This window comes from Micropterus salmoides, unplaced genomic scaffold (assembly GCF_014851395.1).
Source record: "Micropterus salmoides isolate LMB-PRFRI ecotype aquatic unplaced genomic scaffold, ASM1485139v1 Ms_hic_scaffold_18, whole genome shotgun sequence".
Taxonomy (NCBI): Eukaryota; Metazoa; Chordata; class Actinopteri; order Centrarchiformes; family Centrarchidae; genus Micropterus; species Micropterus salmoides.
In genome coordinates this window covers 703,556-725,147 of record NW_024040928.1, presented here as the reverse complement: position 1 = coordinate 725,147, position 21,592 = coordinate 703,556, and the positions used below count along the sequence as shown (strand labels likewise).

At 42.1% G+C, this 21,592-nt stretch overlaps 1 protein-coding gene across 1 annotated transcript in view; it reads left to right on the top strand.

The window, feature by feature from the left end:
* The window catches only part of hsf2 (heat shock transcription factor 2), a 43,024-nt gene extending 23,049 nt beyond the window's left edge, over nt 1-19,975 (top strand). Inside the window, exons 9-12 of the mRNA XM_038726343.1 lie at nt 12,260-12,541; nt 13,751-13,847; nt 15,336-15,402; nt 17,177-19,975. Of these exons, the coding sequence (XP_038582271.1) occupies nt 12,260-12,541; nt 13,751-13,847; nt 15,336-15,402; nt 17,177-17,493 (763 nt within the window). The 3' untranslated portion in view covers nt 17,494-19,975. The remainder of the gene's footprint in view (nt 1-12,259; nt 12,542-13,750; nt 13,848-15,335; nt 15,403-17,176) is intronic.
* The last annotated feature ends 1,617 nt before the right edge of the window (nt 19,976-21,592 follow it).

Genomic DNA, 21,592 nt, shown 5'->3' with positions numbered 1-21,592 from the left:
GCGAGTTTCAGTATTATACCATAGAGCTAACCGTCTTTGTTTTAGTATTTTCTTTTTTAGAGGGGCTACAGAGTCGAGTGTCATTTGCAGTGAGCCTGCAGCACTATCAACAAGATGATCGATTTGGGAGGGACTGAAATTAGCATAGGAGTCCTCCGTTACTTTGTGACTTGATAATGAATTTAGAGCTGATGGAATCGCATCCTTAAATTTAGCTACAGCACTATCAGACAGACGTCTTGTATAGAAATTTTTGCCCAATGGCGTGTAGTTCAGCAATACAAACTCAAAAGTTATCAAACAGTGGTCAGACAAAGAGAGATTCTGTGGGAACAGCACTAAATTTTCAATTTCAATACCATATACCAAAACATGGTCGAGGGTGTGGTTAAAACAGTGAGTCAGTTCATGAACACTCTGAGAGAAGCCAATGGAATCTAACAGAGAGATAAACGCAGTACTGAAGCTGTCATTCTCAACGTCCACATGAATATTAAAATCCCCTACAATAATAACTTTGTCCGTTTTAAGGACTAAAGTTGACAAAAACTCTAACACTATAACGAAAAGAATTGGTTGCAGTGATTTCCAACTTGGGTGCAAAAGAACAAGGCTTTCAAATGAGTTATAGTTTAGTTTAGGTTTAGAGCTGATTAGTAGGCTAGAGTCGAAGATAGCTGCAACTCCACCTCCTCGGCCTGTGCCTCGAGGAATGTGAGTATTAATATGACTGGGAGGGGTGGATTCATTTAGGCTAACATATTCTCCATCACCCAGCCAGGTTTCAGTAAGACAAAACAAATCAATATCATAATCTGATATTAGTTCATATACTAGTACACCTTTAGAAGTGAGAGATCTGATGTTTAAGAGTCCACATTTAATTTTCCTATTAGTTTGCAGTATTGCTCTTGTGGTTTTAATATTTTTGAGGTTTTTATGTACAGCTCCTCTTCTCTTTACCTTTGATTTAAATAATTTCGATGGTCGGGGGGCAGACACCGTCACTATAGAATTTTCACTAAGTAACTCCTGAAATGGAGGAGCAGAGAAGTGTGTTAGACTGCGACTCTGCGTAGGGTTTGGGTGGGTAACTGCTGAATTAGAAGGGCAGAGAAGTGTGTTAGACTGCGACTCTGCCTCCTGGTCTCAACTCCCGGTTGTCATGGATTTGGTCCACTAATAAACTTGGCCAGATTTCTAGAAATGAGAGCTGCTCCTTCCCAAGTGGGATGGATGCCGTCTCTCCGAATCAGACCAGGTCTGCCAGAAAGTCTGCCAATGATCTACAAAGCCCACATCGTTTGCTGGACACCACCTCGACAACCGGCGGCGGAATGACGACATGCGGCTATACATGTCATCACTGGTCAGATTTGGCAGGGGTCCAGAGAAAATTACGGTGTCCGACATTGTTTTTGCATATGTACACACCGACTCAACATTAATCTTAGTGACCTCCGATTGGCGTAACCGGGAGTCGTTACCGCCGACGTGAATAACAATCTTACTGTATTTACGTTACGTACGTACATATCTTGGAATGTTAAGGGGGGCAAATCGTGCTACCAAGATAAATAAGATTGTCACATCTTCAAGCTCTACGTGGGCACATAGTATTCTTGCAAGAGACACATCTTTGTAGCAATGAGATTTTGCGTATTAAAAGAGGCAGATTTAATCGCCTATACCACTCGAAGTTCGGTGTCAGGGCAAGGGGTGCTGCTATTCTAATCCGTAGTGACATTTCATTTGAACCTGAAAATATTATAACGGGCCCCGCTGGCCGGCTTGTCATTAGATCAGGCAAACTGTGTAATATGCAGGTTGTTTTGGTGAGCATTTATGCATCTAACTGGGATGATGAACAATTTATTTCCTGGCTTACTGACTACCATAATATCAGTAATCTCAGACCATGCTCCCACCTCGTTAGATATAAACCTTCCCGATTACAACCCCAATTTCACACAATGGCGGTTCAATTCTAATCTACTTGCCGATGACTTATTTGTAAACGCCATGAAGTCAAACATACTGCTATTTTTTGAAGTGAATGACACATCAGAGGTGTCCAGAGGAACTCTGTGGGAAGCTTTTAAGGCCTATTTGAGGGGTCAGGTTATTTCCTACTCATCCGATCTCAGGAAGTTAGCTAGAGCCAGACAATTGGAGCTGTTGCAAAAGTTTCGGGACATTGACAGCAGCTATGCCAACCGCCCTGAACCGTCTCTCTACAAAAAACGTTGGCAGCTTCAAGCAGAGTTCAACCTTTTGACCACCAACGAGGCAGAATTACGATTGCTCAAGTCTAGACGAGTCTTTGAATCTGGGGAGAAGGCTGGCAAGCTTCTGGCCCAGCAAGCGAGGGCTGCAGCCATGTCGAGGCTCATCACGAGTATTAAATGCTCATCAGGGGCTGTCCACACTGACCAAATCTCCATAAATGAAACATTCTCCCATTTTTATTAAGATTTATACTCCTCTGATCACACACAAGTTGACTTGGATAGGAATGTTTAAACACTATTGAGTTTCCTAGGATTGATAGCGGGCTGGCTGAGGGCGTTGGTGGGCCAATTACATCACTGAGATTATGATCGCGATCATGGCTTTACACAGCGGCAAGTTGCCAGGTCCGGATGGGTTTATGGTCGAATTTAACAAGTGGTTTGCCCCACTCCTCTCTCCATTTCTGCGTGACATATATAATGAAGCCCTGTCACTTGGCCGTCTCAACCAAACTTTGATTAATGCTACAATCACTCTTCTCCTGAAAAAAGATAAAGACCCTCTAATTTGCAGCAGCTTTAGACCCATATTGCTGTTAAATGTAGATTAGAGTTTGTCAAAGGTTTTGGCGCTGCGCCTCCAACATGTTCTACCAGGGATCATCTTACCAGATCAAACAGGCTTCATGCTGGGGAGGCAGTCTTCCCACAACACTAAGACTTTTCAACATACTTAACATATGTAGCTCATGCGATCCAGAGGCAGTAGTGTCGCTGGATGCCGAGAAAGCATTCGATAGGGTGGAATGGGACTTTCTCTTCGAAGTAATGGAAAGATTTGGCCTGGGTTTGGGGTTCATCTCATGGGTTAAGCAGTTATATTCAACCCCCGTAGCGTCTGTGCGAACAAACAACACAACCTCCCACCTCTTTCAACTTCACCGTGGCACAAGACAAGGATGCCTGCTGTCTCCGTTATTATTTGCTATTGCCATTGGCTGTCTGGCTACGCTCCGAGGAGGAATTTGAAGGTTTTTCCCGCTTTGGAACAACACATAAGCTGTCATTGTATGCCGACGACTTGCTTCTTTATGTGTCTAACCCTATTTCATCACTACCAAAGGTGCTAGACATTTTACACCAATTTGAACTACTATCGGGCTATAAACTTAATTTTGAGAAGAGTGAACTGTTTGCGATTAACAACCTGGTGGGGCGTCTGTCAAGCAATGTAGCCCCCTTTAAACGGGGAGACACGGGATTTAAATACCTAGGTATTGTCGTCCCCTAAAAGACACTTTCAACAGCAGTTTTGTTCCCCTGCTCAAGAAGGTTGAAAAGGATTTTCATAGGTGGTCCACGTAACCTCTATCCTTGGCAGGCAGGGTGAACCCTATCAAAATGTCCGTCTTACCTAAATTCCTCTACCAGTTTCAACATATTCCTGTACTAATTCCAAAAAAGTTTTTTGCAAAATTGGATAGATCAATATCGAACTTTCTCTGGGCCAACAAACCGGTACGCATGCGGGAAAAGGTCCCGCAGCTACCTAAACGAGAGGGGGGTCTTGCTCTTCCCAACTTTATACAGTATTACTGGGCAGCCAACATTCAAAAACTTATGTATTGGATAGACGAACCCTCCAACGACTGTCCCACCTGGCTCCTTATGGAGACTGCCTCCACTCAAACTTCACTACGATCATGGCTGTTCTCTCGGTCTCCCGCTCCCACTACTGCTGTCAGCACTAGCCCTGTGGTTACTCAGTCTCTCAAGATATGGCAACAATTTAGAAAACATTTTGACCGGCAGGAGCCCTCTACTCTTGCCCCAGCATACTGGAACCACAGTTTTTTGCCATCCACAACAGATTCTGCCTTTCAGCTTTGGTCTGACAGGGGTATAGGGTCAATTAAAGATTTGTACAATAATGGCATTTTTATGCCCTTCCCTGATTTATCGACTATTACAGAATCATTATCCCCATTTCCCGACCCTTCCCCCTAAAACATTAATCGACACTCTTTTTATGGCAGACCCCAAACGGAGAGGGAATATCTCTCATATTCACTTCAACTTTTCCTCATCAAACCAGAATAGTATGGGAACAGGATCTGGGGCTCAACATGGAGGACAACCAGTGGCGCAATATCCTCCAGCTAGCTCACAACTCCTCAATCTGTGCCCGACACAGGCTTATTCAATGCAAACACTGAAATAGTATACATGTTCTTCTGCTCCCACTATTACCCAGAGACGGAGTGGGGTTGGGGTGGGACCTCAGAATAGAGGTGGGGAATAGAAAATGATAAAAATGAGCACTGTACCTTTCTCTGGCTACTTGTTTTGTAGACACTTGTCTCTTTGATACTCAATAAAATATATATAAAAATAAATAAATAAAACCCAAGCTAGTAGAACAGTCATTCTGTAACATTATGCAAGCACTATAAACTGTTATACCAGACCTGGACCAAGAGAAATATGTTAGCAACAGTAGTTGATTATGTAATATATAATATTGTGCATTTATTCATGTAAACAGCAAGAGTCACGTTTAATGAACGCATTGTTTGGTGCAATACAGTTGGTAATATACTGTAGGTTAACCTAGGTCAGTGGTTCCCAACCTTGGGTCTTTATCTGTTTATCTGTTTATCTGTTTTGAGGCACATTTTTAAAAAATCGTGATAACACACTAGATAATTTATACAAAAGTCACTTTTTTCCTCACTGAAAATAGTAGGCAGACTACCTTGTAGTAGGGCTGTAATGGTTTTGAAACAGACCAAAATCTGTCTCTCGGATCCGCAACACCTGATCGTGGACTTTTGTATCGCGGATCCGAGAGACAGAACTGCGACACACCCGCTAATTGGACTGTTGAGCTCTCATTAAGACAGTGCAACTGCGAGCTCGGTAGCGGTGCATATTGTAGGCTATTTGTATTAACAGTAGGTTATTGTAGGTCATTTTTCACCTTAGATTACTTTATTTACTTGAATCTGCTCCTCTGCTCTTCTCCCCACACTCACACACACCTAGCCTGCATCTCTGGTCTCTCACGGCAACACGCCAGCTTGCTCCGCCTCTTTCTTTCTCTCTCTGCCTGTATGTGTCTCAGCTGACTTTCTCCATCAGCAGTACGTTTCATAAAGTCGCTGTGTTTAATAAACTCACCCGTGATTCAGTCGAAACTGAAACTTAACGTTAGGTGAGTGACTGCAGTGGTGTGTTCACTGCCGTAATGTAACATTTCCTGCGTGTCCGTTGACATAATACCAGATGACCTCTCCCTCACTGTTTCTCTACAAAATGCTAAAGTGGGTTGCCAAATATACTTTGGCAGGTGCAACTATACCTGTCCGGCCCACCTAAGTAAAATATGTTGAAAACACTTAGTGCAAGCTGTAGGCCTATAGGTAGACTATTTTGTAAATATTACACCTTATAAACCCCTTTTCTTGGTATTAAACAATACCAAGAAACAAAACACCAGGAGACTGTTGGTGAAGGCCAACCAAGAGCCATGGAGGTGTCATTTGACTCCATTTGTTCCTATTAGTAAGTAATTAAATCATCTTTTTCTGTATGCGTGTTTTGTCAGCTGTTGGGGGGGGCTCAGTTTTTCTTAGATAAAAGTAGGGGGTGCGCCAAGGAAAAAGGTTGGGAACCAATGACCTATGTAATTATTGTGTGTGCAGAGTTGTTACTGTTGGCACTATATTTATTATCATATTTATGTGTTTTTTATTATTAAGGCCTTGTAACCTAGTTACATCTAACTCATCTTAATTCACCCTCAGCCCAGCAATAAACCTGCATACCCTTCTGTTCTAACCTGGTTCTAACACTGCTGTCAGCTTCTTACTATGCTTTCAGACCAAAAGCGAAGCAAGTGTTCGGGGCGGTGAGTTTACATACAAAGTCAATGCAAAGACGCGTAGAGCCGCGATTTCCTGTCGGGCAGTGCTGGCTACGCGAAGACTTTCGCGTGAGTTGAAAATTTCCAACTCAAGCAAATTTTCGCCTGTTCTAATCGCCTTCTTGCGTTGTGTGTAAACACTTGCAGCAAATGTACTCATGTGAAGACAGCATCGTGAGGATTAAATTTGCGTTTGGTCTGAAAGCACCATTAGCAGCTCAGGCAACAAACAAAATGTCATAATATAGATCATCTGGCCAAAAGAATGATTTACCATATGTACTGTTTGAATCTTTGTTCTTCCATTCCACATTCCAACACTCCCATTGTGTAATGCAAGTGAAGAGAATCCATACAAGTCTTAAACATTTATTCAACATATAATGCACATACATACTTTCAATCGCATTGAATGTTCAGAAACTTTAAGCACCACTATATATCATATTTTTCAAACGCCATAATATTATGAATTAACATAAATGTACAATCTATGGCTGCAGAACACTGACTGTAAATCCATAAGGTAAGAACATTTTAAAAGGTCCTCAAGTCCAGCAGGTCTGTAGAAAGTCCAAAAACCATAGGTGTCATTGACACTGGGGACATGTCCTCACCACTTTTTGAGTGGCTGATTTTGTCCTCTCCACTTTTTGAAAGCATAATGTAATGCTGTGTTTTTCTTGTCACTTTAACTATACCTGTAGTACTGGGTAGACGTGGGTAAAATAAGAACACGGGGACAACTTCTTCAGGATAACTGCGTCCATTTGTTTAATGCTCCAACACCAGCCCGCGACCCCGGAACATTCACAGCAACCGTCAAAGATCGCTTCCTCGTCATATCACTCCGCCAACCTTGTCCGGTACTAACTTTAACTTACAGGCAAGGTGGACCATGTAATGTAGTTCCTGTTAAAGCTTAGAAACAGAATGCAACATAAGAATATAGTCAACATTAATTAAATCAAGCAACTTACATCAGTAAATGGAGTAATCTATAAAATCTAAACAAAAATAAATCTTGTTAAAAATGTTGGGAAAAATAGTTTGCAACAAGAAATGTTAACAAATGAAAGTGCTTTGAGAAAGGTTTAATTCTCCAGAATGCAGGAATTTAAGTGTTTAATGCACAAAATGTCACATCAGATATTTCAGCATTGAAGATTCATTTAAAATAGCGTTAAAATAACTTCTCGTCCTGTTCTCTTGAACCCAATATTGTGCATTGTCACACCCCTTATCTGAGCCCGGATATCCCCACCACTCAACACAAAGTGACGCAACACATAATTAAATTATTTAAAAAAACAGGCTGTCAACGCTGAGAATGTCTTCTCGGGGCGTCAGGTCTGTGAGGCCATATTACATATATAATGTTCTGGCTGATATTGATTTTTGTTTCCTTTCACCAAACCCAATTGTTCACCATTGTCATTGGCATCCTAATGTTGTTCTCTGTAATCCCACAAACATTTTGGTAACATTTTAGTGCACAAATGTGCCTGAGCAGTTCCTCCCTCCATGGATTAGTGTTAAACAGTTATAAAAATGTGTTTACAACATTTATGCTTTCACAGAGGAAAAGCTTTCACGAATAAGCTGTTTTAAGCCTGCTATTTTATTATTTATTTTATTTTATGAGAGCAGCTGCTCCTTCTATGAGTAAAAACAAATGGGTATTTATGTGTGTATATATTTTTCAGAAAACACGTAGATGAGGAAAACCTTGAAAAAGTTGAAGTTAGCAGAAAAGCTGCCAGCAATAAGACCTGATGGCCCTCAGCAAGTATGCCCGCACATACAAAGCCAGCACTGTGCCCCTGACTGATGATCAGGTGAACACTGGGTGATCAGCATTTGCAAAGAGGAAGCTTTCAGTCTTTCAATAACATCGGTGGAGTATGTGGTCAATAATTTGAGGGACACAATAAGAAATTAAGGAGGCCACATGCTGTGGAATTTTTTTTTTCTTTTTAACTTTAATAGTTTTTGCTTGAAATGAAAAGATTTAAGCATACTGTTGTACAATATCAGCCAGAACATTGAAAATATGGCCTCACAGACCTGACTGACGTCCCGAGAAGACAGCGTTGACAGCCTGTTCTTTTATAATTTAATTGTGTTTTTGGACTTTGGACTTTCTACATGCCTACTGCTCTTGGGAACCTGTTCTTACCGTACGACCTCACGGTTAATGTTCTGCAGCCATAGCTTGTGTTAATTCATAATATTATGGCCATTGCCATTAGAAATATGCTATATGGTGGTGCTTGAAATTTCTGAACCTTTTAGAATTTTCTATATTTCTGTACAAATATAACCTATTCTTAAACATACTCGGATTTTCACACAAAGTAGATCAACAGAACTAAATTCCACAAATAAAACAAATTATCTGTGGTCATTTATTCATTGAGAATTATCAAATGTTGCATATCTGCGATTGGTAAAAGCATGTGATCCTTTGCTCATAGTACCTGGTGTGCAGCAATAACTGCAACTAAACATTCCAGTAACAGTTGAACAATCCTGCTCATCGACTTGGAGGAATTTTAGCTCATTCCTCTGTACAGAACAGCTTCAACTCTTGGATGTTGGTGGGTTTCCTCACATGAGCTGCTCACTTCCTCACCCTTCTATCATTTTCACATTATTCTTCTTAAACAACTTGTGTGCTTAGGGTAGTTGTCTTGCTGCATGACCCACGTTCTCTTATTCAGTACATGGACAGATGTCCTGAACCTTTCATTAAGAATTTGCTATTAAAATTCAGAATTTATTGTTCCATCAACAATGTCTGGCCCAGATGCAACACAACAGGCCCAGATCATGACACTACCACCATCAACATGTTATTATGCTGGAATGTTGAATATGCTGAACATAACTTTTCATTTAAACCGAAAGTTTTGGTCTCATCCATCCTCAAAATATTGTAATAAAATATTAACGACTCTAAAGGTTCATAGAATAGGCTATATACTTAGAATCATTTATCCCCATTGATGAACCCCACAAAGGATATTATAGCATTTAAAAGCATTATTTGGAGGTGCATGCAATTGTCTGGAGGCATGCAAAACTCGCATAACACCAGATATTCCCATTACGTGGGGAGACATGGCTGGTAGCAGTTTGCCCGCTTGAAACACATTTCTGAGGACCTCTCTCCACTTTTCTAAGATCAATTGTCATCAGGTTCATGTGACTGGTTTTGTCTCTGGTTTGGAACCCAGATATCTTGTTTATTTATTTATTTATACAGCCATGTGTAACGTTAACTACTGACATAACGACGCTTGCTGTAGCGTGGTTTATTTGCTCCAAACCAGCTGATACACACATATTTCGCAATCTTTTGTTATTCTTTTTTGTGACATTTCAAAAGTACGCTTAAAATTCGCATGACAATTGGATGGAAACATGGCTATTGTTAGAGAGGCATTTTGTTGCCTAGTAAGCCTAGGTTCCCCCGTGATCTTCAATTCCTCCATTTGTACATAGTCTGTCTGACTGCGGATTGGAGGAGACCAGACTCTTCAGAAATGGTTTTGTAACCTTTTCCAGCCTGGTAAGCATCAACAACTATTTTTCTGAGATCCTGAAAGCAAAAGTTCACATACTTTTAAAACAAGTATAGTATTTTTGTCTATTACTTACTGAAATCTGAGTATGTTTTAGGTCAGAGGTCACTAATAGGCGGACCGCGGTCCGGATCTGGACCCAGCCGCCGTCCTCTCCGGACCGCCGACCTACAGCCCATTTATTATTGAGACTTACTACCTCGTGACGGAGCGTTTCTATTTGAACCCGCGCAGCTTTTCTAGCATTTACTGTACTGGTTTAGAGGACCAGGAAACTCACAGACCAATCGCATGTGCTCCAATCGTCTCATGTGACGCTGCTCAGCCAATCCAATCTGTGCATACCGATGCTTGCGAGTCGAGTCCGCGAGATTCACCAGAGACGTTTTGGAAACACACCCGAATTGAGGAGACGAAAGATAAAAGAGATTTCACATGACTTTTAATCAAGAATGTACAGATTTTTACATGTACATTCCTCCCACGGGCAGTTCAAAACCAGAATATCTCATAGATCTCCAACATGCTAGCTGGAGCTCACGTTTCTCACTGAACAACAGAAAGTAGGAAAGTGGTAGCTCTGTAAGAAGAAATGAAAGAGAAGAGGAGGCATTACAGCTGTTCATTTGTTATGATGTGTTGAGTGTTTATTATAAAATTGGTTAAGACTACACTTCATCACTTCAAGCTACACTTTTTATTACATTTTGTCTAAAAATTAGGCACTTTAGTTTACTTAAATTTAGAATTTAGTATTTGAATAGTTATTTATTATCCCTCCAGTTTGATGTGAAAACTGACTGAAATATTATTTGATTTGACAGTCCGTTGTTGACTAAAAACATGTGTTGATACAACTATAGGTTATAGTACTGAATGATGCAAGTTTGTCGTTTTGATGTTCCGGACCTTTGCTTCAGGAAATTTTCTCTAACTAGACCTCTTTGAAATCTAATTGAATACCCCTGTTTTAGGTCATATGTCTGCAGAAATACAGACAATTCTAAAGCAGAGGTCACTAATAGGCAGACCGCAGCCGATTTATTATTGAGACGAGACAGAGCGTTTCTATTTTAACCCGCGCAGCTTTTCTTGCATTTACTGTACTGGTTTAGCGGAACAGGAAACTCACAGACCAATCGCATGTGCTTCAATCGTCTCATGTGATGCTGCTCAGCCAATCAAATCTGTGCATTCTGATGCTTGCGAGTCGAGTCCGTGAGATTCACCAGAGACGTTTTGGAAACTCACACGAATTGAGGAGACGAAAGGGGAAAGAGATTTCACATGGCTTTTAATCAAGAATGTACAGATTCTTACATGTACATTCCTCCCACGAGCAGTTCAGAACCAGAATATCTCTTAGATCTCCAATGCTAGCTGGCAGGACAAACTAGAGCTCACTGAACAAGAGAAAGTAGGGAAGTGGTAGCTCTGTAAGAGGGAGTGAAAGAGAAGAGGAGGCATTACAGCTGCTCATTTGTCATAAGACTGCACTTCATCACTTCAAACTACACTTTTTCTTTAGAGTAGTTATTATTTATTACCCCTTCAGTTTGATGTGAAAACTTGACAGTCAGTTGTTGACTAAAAACATATGTTGATACAACTATAGGTTATGGTACTGGATGATAACGCAAGTTAGTCGTTTTGATCTTCCAGACCAGTTCCAGACTTCAGGAAATTTTCTCTAACTGGACCTCTTTGAATTCTAATTGAATACCCCTGATCTAAAGGGTTCACAAACTTTCCACCACTGCACCACTGCACCACTGTATATGTTGAATACATGTTTCAGATGTCAAATGTGTGCCATAATGGGGCACCTCACAGTAAATCAGTGGCAACCTAACTTACACAAACAGCGGGAGGTCCCGTGGCATCTCAGGGAAAATCTTTGGCATCTCAAGCTGCCACTGGAAATACCATAATAAACAGAGGCAGGTGCCACGGCAGGTATTATAGCCCACATCCAGAACAGCATTCAATATCGGCCCATTTTAAATGTTTATACAGGAAAGGGGTCTACTATCCAAATTATTTTCGAAATCCTAATATCGGCTTTTTTTCACTTTAATATCGGCATCCCAAAAACCCATATCAGTCGGGCTCTACTACCGATTGTGGTTTCAGGAAATATGTTGGGTAGTATTTGGCCTTCTTCCATTGGGTAAAATCACACTGCTGCACACGGCCTGAGTGTGCCGACAGCAGGCACAGTGCTGGTTAACATGGTGTTCAGTCTACAGCTTCTGACTCTCCATTACTCCCTGCAGTATTTTAAACTGGCAAACGGTAGCGGTCAGTGCTAATCTCCCTAACAAACACAGTGCATTTCCCTGTGCCTACTTCATAAAGTCTATTCATGTTTTGCCAGATAAATGCTTTAAATGTGAAGCTGCAGCAGGAAATGTTCACTCTGCATTAGCATCAACTTCATATAACTAATTTAGTGATAGATAGTGACTTAACAGACATTTATTTAAATTAAATCTTTTGAAAATGTCATCCCTCAGTGACATAGAAATTGTGGAAGTAGAGGTGGGCGGCAGTGCGGTGCTGCCAGCAGAGACGGAGGTGAGCACCATGTGCACAGGTGACATCAGACAAACAGAGGCTGGTGTGTCCGCAACAACAGGCCAAAGCCAGAGGAGCGCTTTAGATAGCAGCGGACCAACCAGCAGCGCCCTGCAGATCAATAAACCCTCAGGCCTGAGCCTGGAGGACCCCGTCAAGATGATGGACTCCATACTGAACGAGAACGGAGCAATATCACAGAACATCAACCTGCTGGGCAAGTAAGTAATGTAAATGTAAATGCTCCGTACTTGTATAGCGCCTTTCTAGTCTTTTCGACCCCTCAAAGCGCTTTTACACTACATCTGCATTCACCAGTCACACACATTCATACACTGAGCCTAAGTGCTCAAACGGAAACTAACATTCACACTCACTCATACACTGGCGGAATAGCCGCCAGGGGCAAGGGTTCAGTATCTTGCCCACCCGCAGCCAACCCGCTCTACCTCCTGAGCCACAGCCGCATCTCCCAATCAGCAGGCAGGCTCCCAAGCACCTACCCTAAAATTCTTTAAAGTGCTTAAAAAAGTTTAACAGCAGAATGTCTGTGCAGATCTAATGTTTTTCAGAGGAATCATTGTTCTGATTAGCCATTTGATTGCTTTGCCTTCAACTGAGTTAAAAATTAACATTGCCTTAATAGAAAACATGCAGAGTAGGGTCTGGACACGTTTCCTCTTTTTCCTGTGAAGCTGCTAAACTGTGCCTTGTTTGTAAATGTAAATGTAAATGCTCCGTACTTGTATAGCGCCTTTCTAGTCTTTTCGACCACTCAAAGCGCTTTTACACTACATCTGCATTCACCAGTCACACACATTCATACACTGAGCCTAAGTGCTCAAACGGAAACTAACATTCACACTCACTCATACACTGGCGGAATAGCCGCCAGGGGCAATTCGGGGTTCAGTATCTTGCCCAAGGACACTTCGACTTGCAACCAGGGGGAGCCAGGATTGAACCGCCGACCTTCCGATTAACGGCTAACCCGCTCTACCTCCTGAGCCACAGCCGCCCCCAAAATGGTTTGTAAATGGTCAGCATCCTGTACTGCTCTTTGCCTGAAGAGGTTAAAACCTCTCCTATTCATTCAGATGAATAAAATCTCTCTGAACAATGTTCCATCACACCCATCAGTGACCCATTTTGTGTTTCCTTACATTAAAGAGAATCATTTTGGTACAACAGTACAAAGAAATTCAAGTTGGGGAGAAAGCAAAACCTTAACTGAAACTGCCTCCTTTCTTAGACCTAAAACCAAAAGGAATATAATACCACCCAGAATATAACTGCAGCGTTGTGGTGACACTGACAGACTGCCCTTTGGTGTCAGTCCATTTGGTCATACTTAAAACATTGGAAGTGAAGAGTTGTTGATTACTGATGGAGCATGGTCTTGTGTGTGTTTGTGTGTGTGTCTGTGTCAGGGTGGAGTTGATGGACTATCTGGACAGCATTGACTGCAGTCTGGAGGACTTTCAGGCCATGCTTTATGGAAAACAGTTTGGCATCGATTTTGATGAGGTAAAATTATATCACTTAGACACTAAACCAAAAAACAGTCACCTTATCAATACCCCTTCAAACTCAAAACATAACAAATCGATTTTGCTCAGCACTGTGGATAAGCGTGTCTACTCCACGTAAGGCAAAGGTAGCCCGATGATGAGCGTGACCTTCATCTATAAGAGGAAAATACAGCAGTTGGAAAGTAGAAAGTAATGATTAAACATTAGAGAGGATTAAAAACTGTCTAGAAGAGCATAATATGTACAGTATCTCACAAGTGAGTACACCCCTCACATTTTTGTAAATATTTAATTATATCTTTTCATGTGACGACACTGAAGAAATGACACTTTGCTACAAAGTAAAGTAGTGAGTGTACAGCTTGTATAACAGTGTAAATTTGCTCGCAGCCCCAGACCAGGACACTCCCACCATGCTTGACTGTAGGCAAGACACACTTGTCTTTGTACTCCTCACCTGGTTGCCGCCACACACGCTTGACACCATCACCTAATAAGTTTATCTTGGTCTCATCAGACCACAGGGTATGGTTCCAGTAATCCATGTCCTTAGTCTGCTTGTCTTCAGCAAACTGTGGACTTTCTTGTGCATCATCTTTAGAAGCGGCTTCGTTCTTGGACGACAGACGTGTAGACCAGTTTGATGCAGTGTGCGGTGTATGGTCTGAGCACTGAAAGGCTGACCCCCCACCCCTTCAACCTCTGCAGCAATGCTGGCAGCACTCATACGTCTATTTCCCAAAGACAACCTCTGGATATGACGCTGAGCACGTGAACTCAACTTCTTTGGTCGACCATGGCGAGGCCTGTTCTGAGTGGAACCTGTCCTGATGAACCACTGTATGGTCTTGACCACCGTGCTGCAGCTGCAGTCTTCTTACAGCCTCGGCCATCTTTATGTAGATCAACCATTCTTTTTTTCAGATCCTCAGAGTTTTTTGCCATGAGGTGCCATGTTGAACTTCCAGTGACCAGTATGAGGGAGTGTGAGAGCGATAACCAAATTTAACACTCACACCTGAGACCTTGTAACACTAATGAGTCACATGACACAGGGGAGGGAAAAAGGCTAATTGGGCCCAATTTGGACATTTTCACTTAGGGGTGTCCTCACTTGTTGCCAGCGGTGTGATGTATTATTTAGAGGGGACTGCAACATTACACTGCTATACAAGCTCAATACACTTACTACTTTACATTGTAGCAAAGTGTCACTTTTGTGACATACTGTATGTGTATATACTTTAGGTCATACAAGTAAAGTTTTTTTTGTAGTAAACAGTCTCTTACATTCCTACTGATTTGTGTAACATAGACAGCCTACATATTATTACACTTGCACACAGAATGAGGACTCACTGGAATCACGTCAGTAAGGGATCAGATGAAGATCTGTCCTTTAATCCACATCTATTTTTGAAAAATCTTCTGTTTTGTTGGGTGTGGAGCCAGTATTCATCATTTTGTCTCCATGTGTTTTCAGGAGAGCGTGTGCTCCAAAGAGAACACAGCACAGCTAAACCAAGGCAGGATCGAGGAAGACAACACAGGCGAGTTGAGCACACCCAATTACCTGGACCATACAGAACCATTTATCTACATGAATGCCATTTTGATAAGTTGAAATAATATGTCAACCTTCCTCTTTGCTGCTTTTCCTGTTACTGTTGTAAACTGAATCTCTGAGTTTTCATCGGACAGAGCAGCTATGGTAAACTCATGGATAAAGAAGACACATAAGTCAATATAAATGAAAACAGGTTTATGAAACTGGCCTGTTAATTAAGATCTCCTCTCTAAAATCACTGAGGCTGCAGGGCTCGCTGTCTGAACGTAATGCTGTTGTGTTCAGAACTTCATTGCAACCGCAGTGGAACAAATCAGAAAGTGGAACAGGATCAGGAAAACAGGATGAAATCTAACAGATTTTATGAAGTGGTGTATATTAATATCCTACTTCTCATCATTATCACTGAGTACAGATGTGGTGTGTAGTCCACAGGGTAACTTCGAGTTAACCATGAACATAACCTGCTCTGAGCAGTTTTTAGAGATACAGCATAAATTGCCGTAGCAACTAGGGCTGGGTATTGATTTTTGATATCGATACAATACCTCGACACCGAACGATACTTTTTTCGATACCAATTTTATTCTCAACAAACGGAGAACCATTGTTGTTTGTATAAAGTAATTTAATTATCACATTATTATCATTTATTATAATAATTGTTCCTTTGAAAAATTCTACTGCTTGTCAAAAAGCAAGACATATTTTCAATTTAACATAGGCCTATATTGTGTTTGTGTTGTTTTTATTCCTCTTTCTTTAGTTTTTATAATGTAATTTCATTGTTTATTAATTATATATTTATTTTATTCACGTGTCAGTGCGTAACCGGCATGAACTAGTGTTTACATCACCACAGCCAATTACAATCACTTTTAGATTTGGGCACATCAAGCATGCTGCATGCTTATTGGCTGATTGGCGTTAACAAGAACATTAAGGTATCGAAATTTGGTACCGAAAGACAAGACATTTTTTGATACTCGATGGTATTGAGGCAATTCGGTTGGTGCCTAAAAAAGTACTGAACTCGATACCCAGCCCTAATAGCAACAGACCTCGGTTAACACCTGTCCACCTTTGGTAGTACGGGTTAATCGTGAAGTTACACCCGACGTCACAAAGCTACTCCTGAAGTTACCTGGATACCTGGTTGCTTTGACCACTGATGAGCAACAACAGTGTTTTGGAAACACAACTACTCACTACTGTAATTATCACTTTTCCTTCGCCGATTACCTGAAATGATTCATGTTACTAGTAGTTTTTTTTACTTCAGACAAAGTTCCCTGAAATGGGAGGATAAAAATAAAGTAAAGTGCCCTTGTCCAGTCGGTCAGCACAGTGGAATCTGACATAAGTGTGAGGAGCTTTTTTTTGCTAGCTATTGCAATTCCTGTAGATATTATTTACATTTGCACTCATTGTTGTGATTACAAGTTTGTACAAGTGCACCAAGACTGAAGCTCCTGCCTGAACAGCAGTTACTGTTCCTTCATTGTGTTCATTCTAGTCCCACAGCGAGCCTCAACAACAGCTTCATGGGTTCTCCGAGTGAGCTGATGAACAGCATTATTCCCAAACATGTTCCCACGTTTGATCTTGGTGGAGAACGCTGTCTAGCACATTCTTATTGCTGTTCTCCATCCAACAGTCAGAGAGTGCACTAATGTTTAGGTGATTATTATATTGTGGTTATTTTCTGTGTTGGTTGGACACAGTCCATGCTGACTCCTCCTGTGTCTTGTGTTCAGATAAGCAGCTGATCCAGTACACCTCCTGCCCCCTGCTGGCCTTCCTCGATGGCTGCTCTCCTCCTTCAGAGGTGGATCTGGGCACCGGCTCCTCTAACACCCACCTCCAGCCCTCGTCCAGCCCCTGTGTCTCTGTGGAGGCTGAGCCACCCTCAGAGTTGCTGGACACCAGCCTTGAGACGAAGCCAGCCTGCAGCTCCCTGATCCGCCTGGAGCCTCTGACGGAGGCGGAGGCCAGCGAGGAGACGCTGTTCTATCTGTGTGAACTGAGTCCGGCTGGACCAGAGGCTGACTCCATCCTGCTGGACAGAGTGTGAGCAGGAATGGGACTGGTGTGACGGTGATGCCATAGACTACATCCCTCCATCCTCCAGATAGTATTGGCTGTCTGTGTTCCCCCAACACACTCTGTGTGTGTGTGTGTGTGTGTGTGTGTGTGTGTGTGTGTGTTGCAGTAACAGAAGTGAAGAAAGCACCAGGCTGGTGGAAGAATAGCTGTGCTTTGTACCACAGACACATTTTTACATTTAAGAGGAGCATTGAAGATGACACTTGGTTATTACACCTTGGAACATAAATGCAGTTAGTGTGAAACGAGTCATAACTCACACACATACAGTGATATCTGCATCATTACAGATAAACATCCAGAAACCTTGTAGACATAAAAAGGACAGGCTCCTCATCATCCATCTGACAGTTGTCTGTACGTCCATGGTTACGCCTTCTTACGACTTGGCACAACATTATAGTTCCTGTTTAAATCACTCAATGCATGATGGGAACTGTAGTACCAAAACACAAACATTCTCATCCCAAATGGAAATAAAAAGATAAACAACAAAGTGACAGGACCCAATGAAAATTGCTTTGTTTCTGTTCTACACATAGTCTTTGCTTTACTAAGGCTCAGAATATTCCATCAGCATGGAAAGGTGCTGTGCTGTGTGCTGAAAACATGCAGAAATACAGGCGGAAGTTATCATTTGCATAAACATAAAAACAGTGGGCGACATTCCCGCACTGGAAGGCAGAGCCTGTACATCAGGTCCACGGTGTGGTGTAATTGTTCTCACTGTCAGAAGAGGGACACAAAAGTACCACTGCAGGTTTAAATAGAGGGAAAACTGAGCAGAAACTTTACTGCCATGTATCTGAAAGTGAAACCTCTTTTTTTTTGGATGAAAGGAGTACTTTATTTTTATTTCAATGTTTTCAACAACGCAATGGTTTCAAATGTAAAACGACATGAGAAGGACAGGGCACCGGGACCTGGATTTCCACCAGCACAGCTTCACCTCTGTGCTGTTAGCACTAAAGTCTCATCTGCTCTTCAGTATCACATCTGGTCTTACATCATCAGTGAGGAGACGACCTCACCTGACCTGCATGACCGAACCTTTGTATATACTTCTGTTTGGCTACTCGTCATAAAGTGACATTCCTTCAGTTAGTGCTGTTTTAGCTGGGGCTTGCTTTGACTTCAGATATGGGAACGTGACGTTTGTGACAGTGATTTAATGAAAACAACATTCTAGAGAATTGGAACTGTCTATTAACCTGTAAAACAAGCATCACTGCAAAAGCCATTTCACAGTTGAGAAGACAAAACCAGCTCTGATCTGAATCTGTCCTCCCACAACAGCAGTAATGGGTCTGTATTCATTTAGCAGTAGAAAAATATAACTGAATGGTCTGAGCACCGACGTTCATTCCTGACCACTTACACAGAGCTTTTAGCTACATTTCACTGTCGAAAATTCATGAAAAAAGCTCTGAACCCTCAGAAACCTTTTCAGGACAACAGGTGAAGACTAGCTTGTAAGTGGACCATCCATCCATCGTCAAACACTTATCCTGCGTACAGGGTCGTGGGGGGCTGCAGCCAAGGACAGGTCCTTGTAAGAGGACCTTGAATTGAAATTATTTTGTCAAACAAAAATAAGTGAGGTTAAAATGTCATTTCATGTTATTTGTATTCATTCAACAACATACAGTACTAATGAAGTAGTAATTAGAATGCTTGAAAATGTGTGTCATGATTGCGAGACACTTCACGTTTGTTAGGTGGGGAGGAAATTAGGTCATACATATACATAATGGGAATTATGAACCAAAATAAGCTTCAGCCAATGACATTTTATCGTGTACCTGTAAAAATCTAATGTTCCTAATTATAGGTCATGTTCATGTGATGTTACACATGGTGGTTGTACAGTAGGTTAGTGTCAGCAGTGAATAATATAATGGCAATATTGAAAAGTTAAATGAGGAGTAAATGTTGAGACTTGCTATTATCCAAGACACAAGTAACAACATTTTTGGGTCAGTTTGATGAAATCAACTTTGTTTTTTTTATGAAGAAAAGTTCTCCTACATTCTCAGTTTGAATCACCTTTATTGACATACAGTAACAAGACCCAGTTGAAGAGAATAAAAAATAATTAAAAAATTCATTGAATTTTCGAAGAAACACTCCCTGATTTTGTCACAGAGCATTCCTTAAATCTGAACTCAGAGCCCTGATCTCAAAGACGGACAGCTGGAAATGATTTAGCTGTTTTCTGATGTAGCTTGAGGTGTTGAGTAGCCTCGGTGTGTTAATGTTATGATAAAGGGAAACTGTCTTTCACTGATATAGAAGTGCCTCCATCCATTCTCCACTTCTTCTGACAGAGCCACACTTTAGACCTCAGATGCTGTTTATAGTCTGCTGTACAAGGTCACATGACTTCCCACAAGCTGTCTGTCATTGTTGCAATCCTTGCAGTTACAATAAAAGAAATGCTTCAGTGTTCATATGTTGTTCATTGTTGTCAGAATACTGAATGTATATACTCTATATTCCCATGTGCAGAGCCAAACCCACAATGCACTTATCTTACTAAAAAATATTTTGTGATATTGTGTGATGATGGTATATAAACTTTGTGTGAATAGGAGTTGAGCAGAAGAATATTAGTATCGTTGCTGTTTTACAAAGGCCACTATTTTGTAATTAGTATATCAAGCCGGCGCATGACCACATATGCACAATCCAGGAGTACCCAATGTACATAAAAAATCCAGAAGAAAAGGTTTGAGTGAACCTTTTAATCCAGAGTTTACAAAAGGCCTGGTCCATTACCAGCCCAGTGCAGTCCACCAAAAATTACTCTAACCTGTTTTGAAAAACATGGTCAAAAACTTGTTATGATCCATCCCTCTTGCAGATCTCTTGTAACATGTCCCTTTTTACGTACTGCCCATGTGCAGCGAAATTACTCACCCACCCAATCAACAGTTAAAAAAACACAACAAACACAACACTTCTGCATGACCCATGAACATAGCATGTGATTATTAACAACAATTCTGTAAATCACTATAAGTTAGTATTTGTTTTTTTGGATTCCACTTTCACTGGAAATTCACTTGGCCCAGTATGTGAACACACAATGAGTTTGACTCTGGTTTTAAGTTGCTCTCAGTGTTACACGTAGTTCCCCTTCGAGGGAACTCGTCGGAGACGACACTATGGGAACGCCTCTGGGCGTGGCAGGGCTGAAATCATGAATGAAACTACTCCAATCCTATTGCCGTTGCTAGAACGGTAGCGCGTGACGGCTTAACTGGAGGCGTATAAAAGCACACCGGACACATTAGCATTTTTCTATTCAGCAGGCACTCTGGCATGTTTGAGACTACACAGAAGAAAGCTACCACAAGAAGTTACCTGGAAGGAGAAGCAGAGGAGATGGCTTGTGAGCAGTTCAGGTAGTGTGTCTTTGCATGCCCACGCTACATCATGGCTGGGGACACTCATGTTTCCTGTCTGGGGATGCCGCGTGCCCAGGCAGCTCTCAAGGGGGCTGCTTGCGGCCATTGCGAGGCCCTGCACCTGAGGGTGCTGAGGTCCCATGCGGCTTTCTTCTCCGGAGACGGCCAAATGCGTTCTCCCCGTGGCTCGGGCCCGGCAGTCGCTGAGGCAGCGCGGCGGCTTCAGTCATGGGGCTCCCAGCGCGACATCTCCGAAGGCATCGGGACTGCCGAGGCTTTTTCCTGTTCCTCGTCTGCTGGCTCCGACTCCCCTCTTCCCCGTTCGGGAGCCCGCTTTTCGGCTTCTCCTGCTCGAGGTGTGAGCCTGGAGAGGCTGCAGCTGTCCGGCTCTGAGGAGCTGGGTGTGCTCACACGAGCAGTGGGCAAGCTCCAGCTTGCCAGTGCTGGCCTCTGCCCTTTTTCCGGGATTTGCATGCCCTTCTCAGCATGTCTGACGACTCCCCCGCTCCGGGTTTACAGCGACGTCGCGGGGGTTAGGGGTTCTGGTTATGGGACGATGCCCCGGGTTCAGGATGCTTTGGCCAGCTATCTCTCGCCCGGTCTTACGTCGTCCCTTAAAGAGCCGGCGCTGCCTACCAAGCCATGTCGCGTGACATC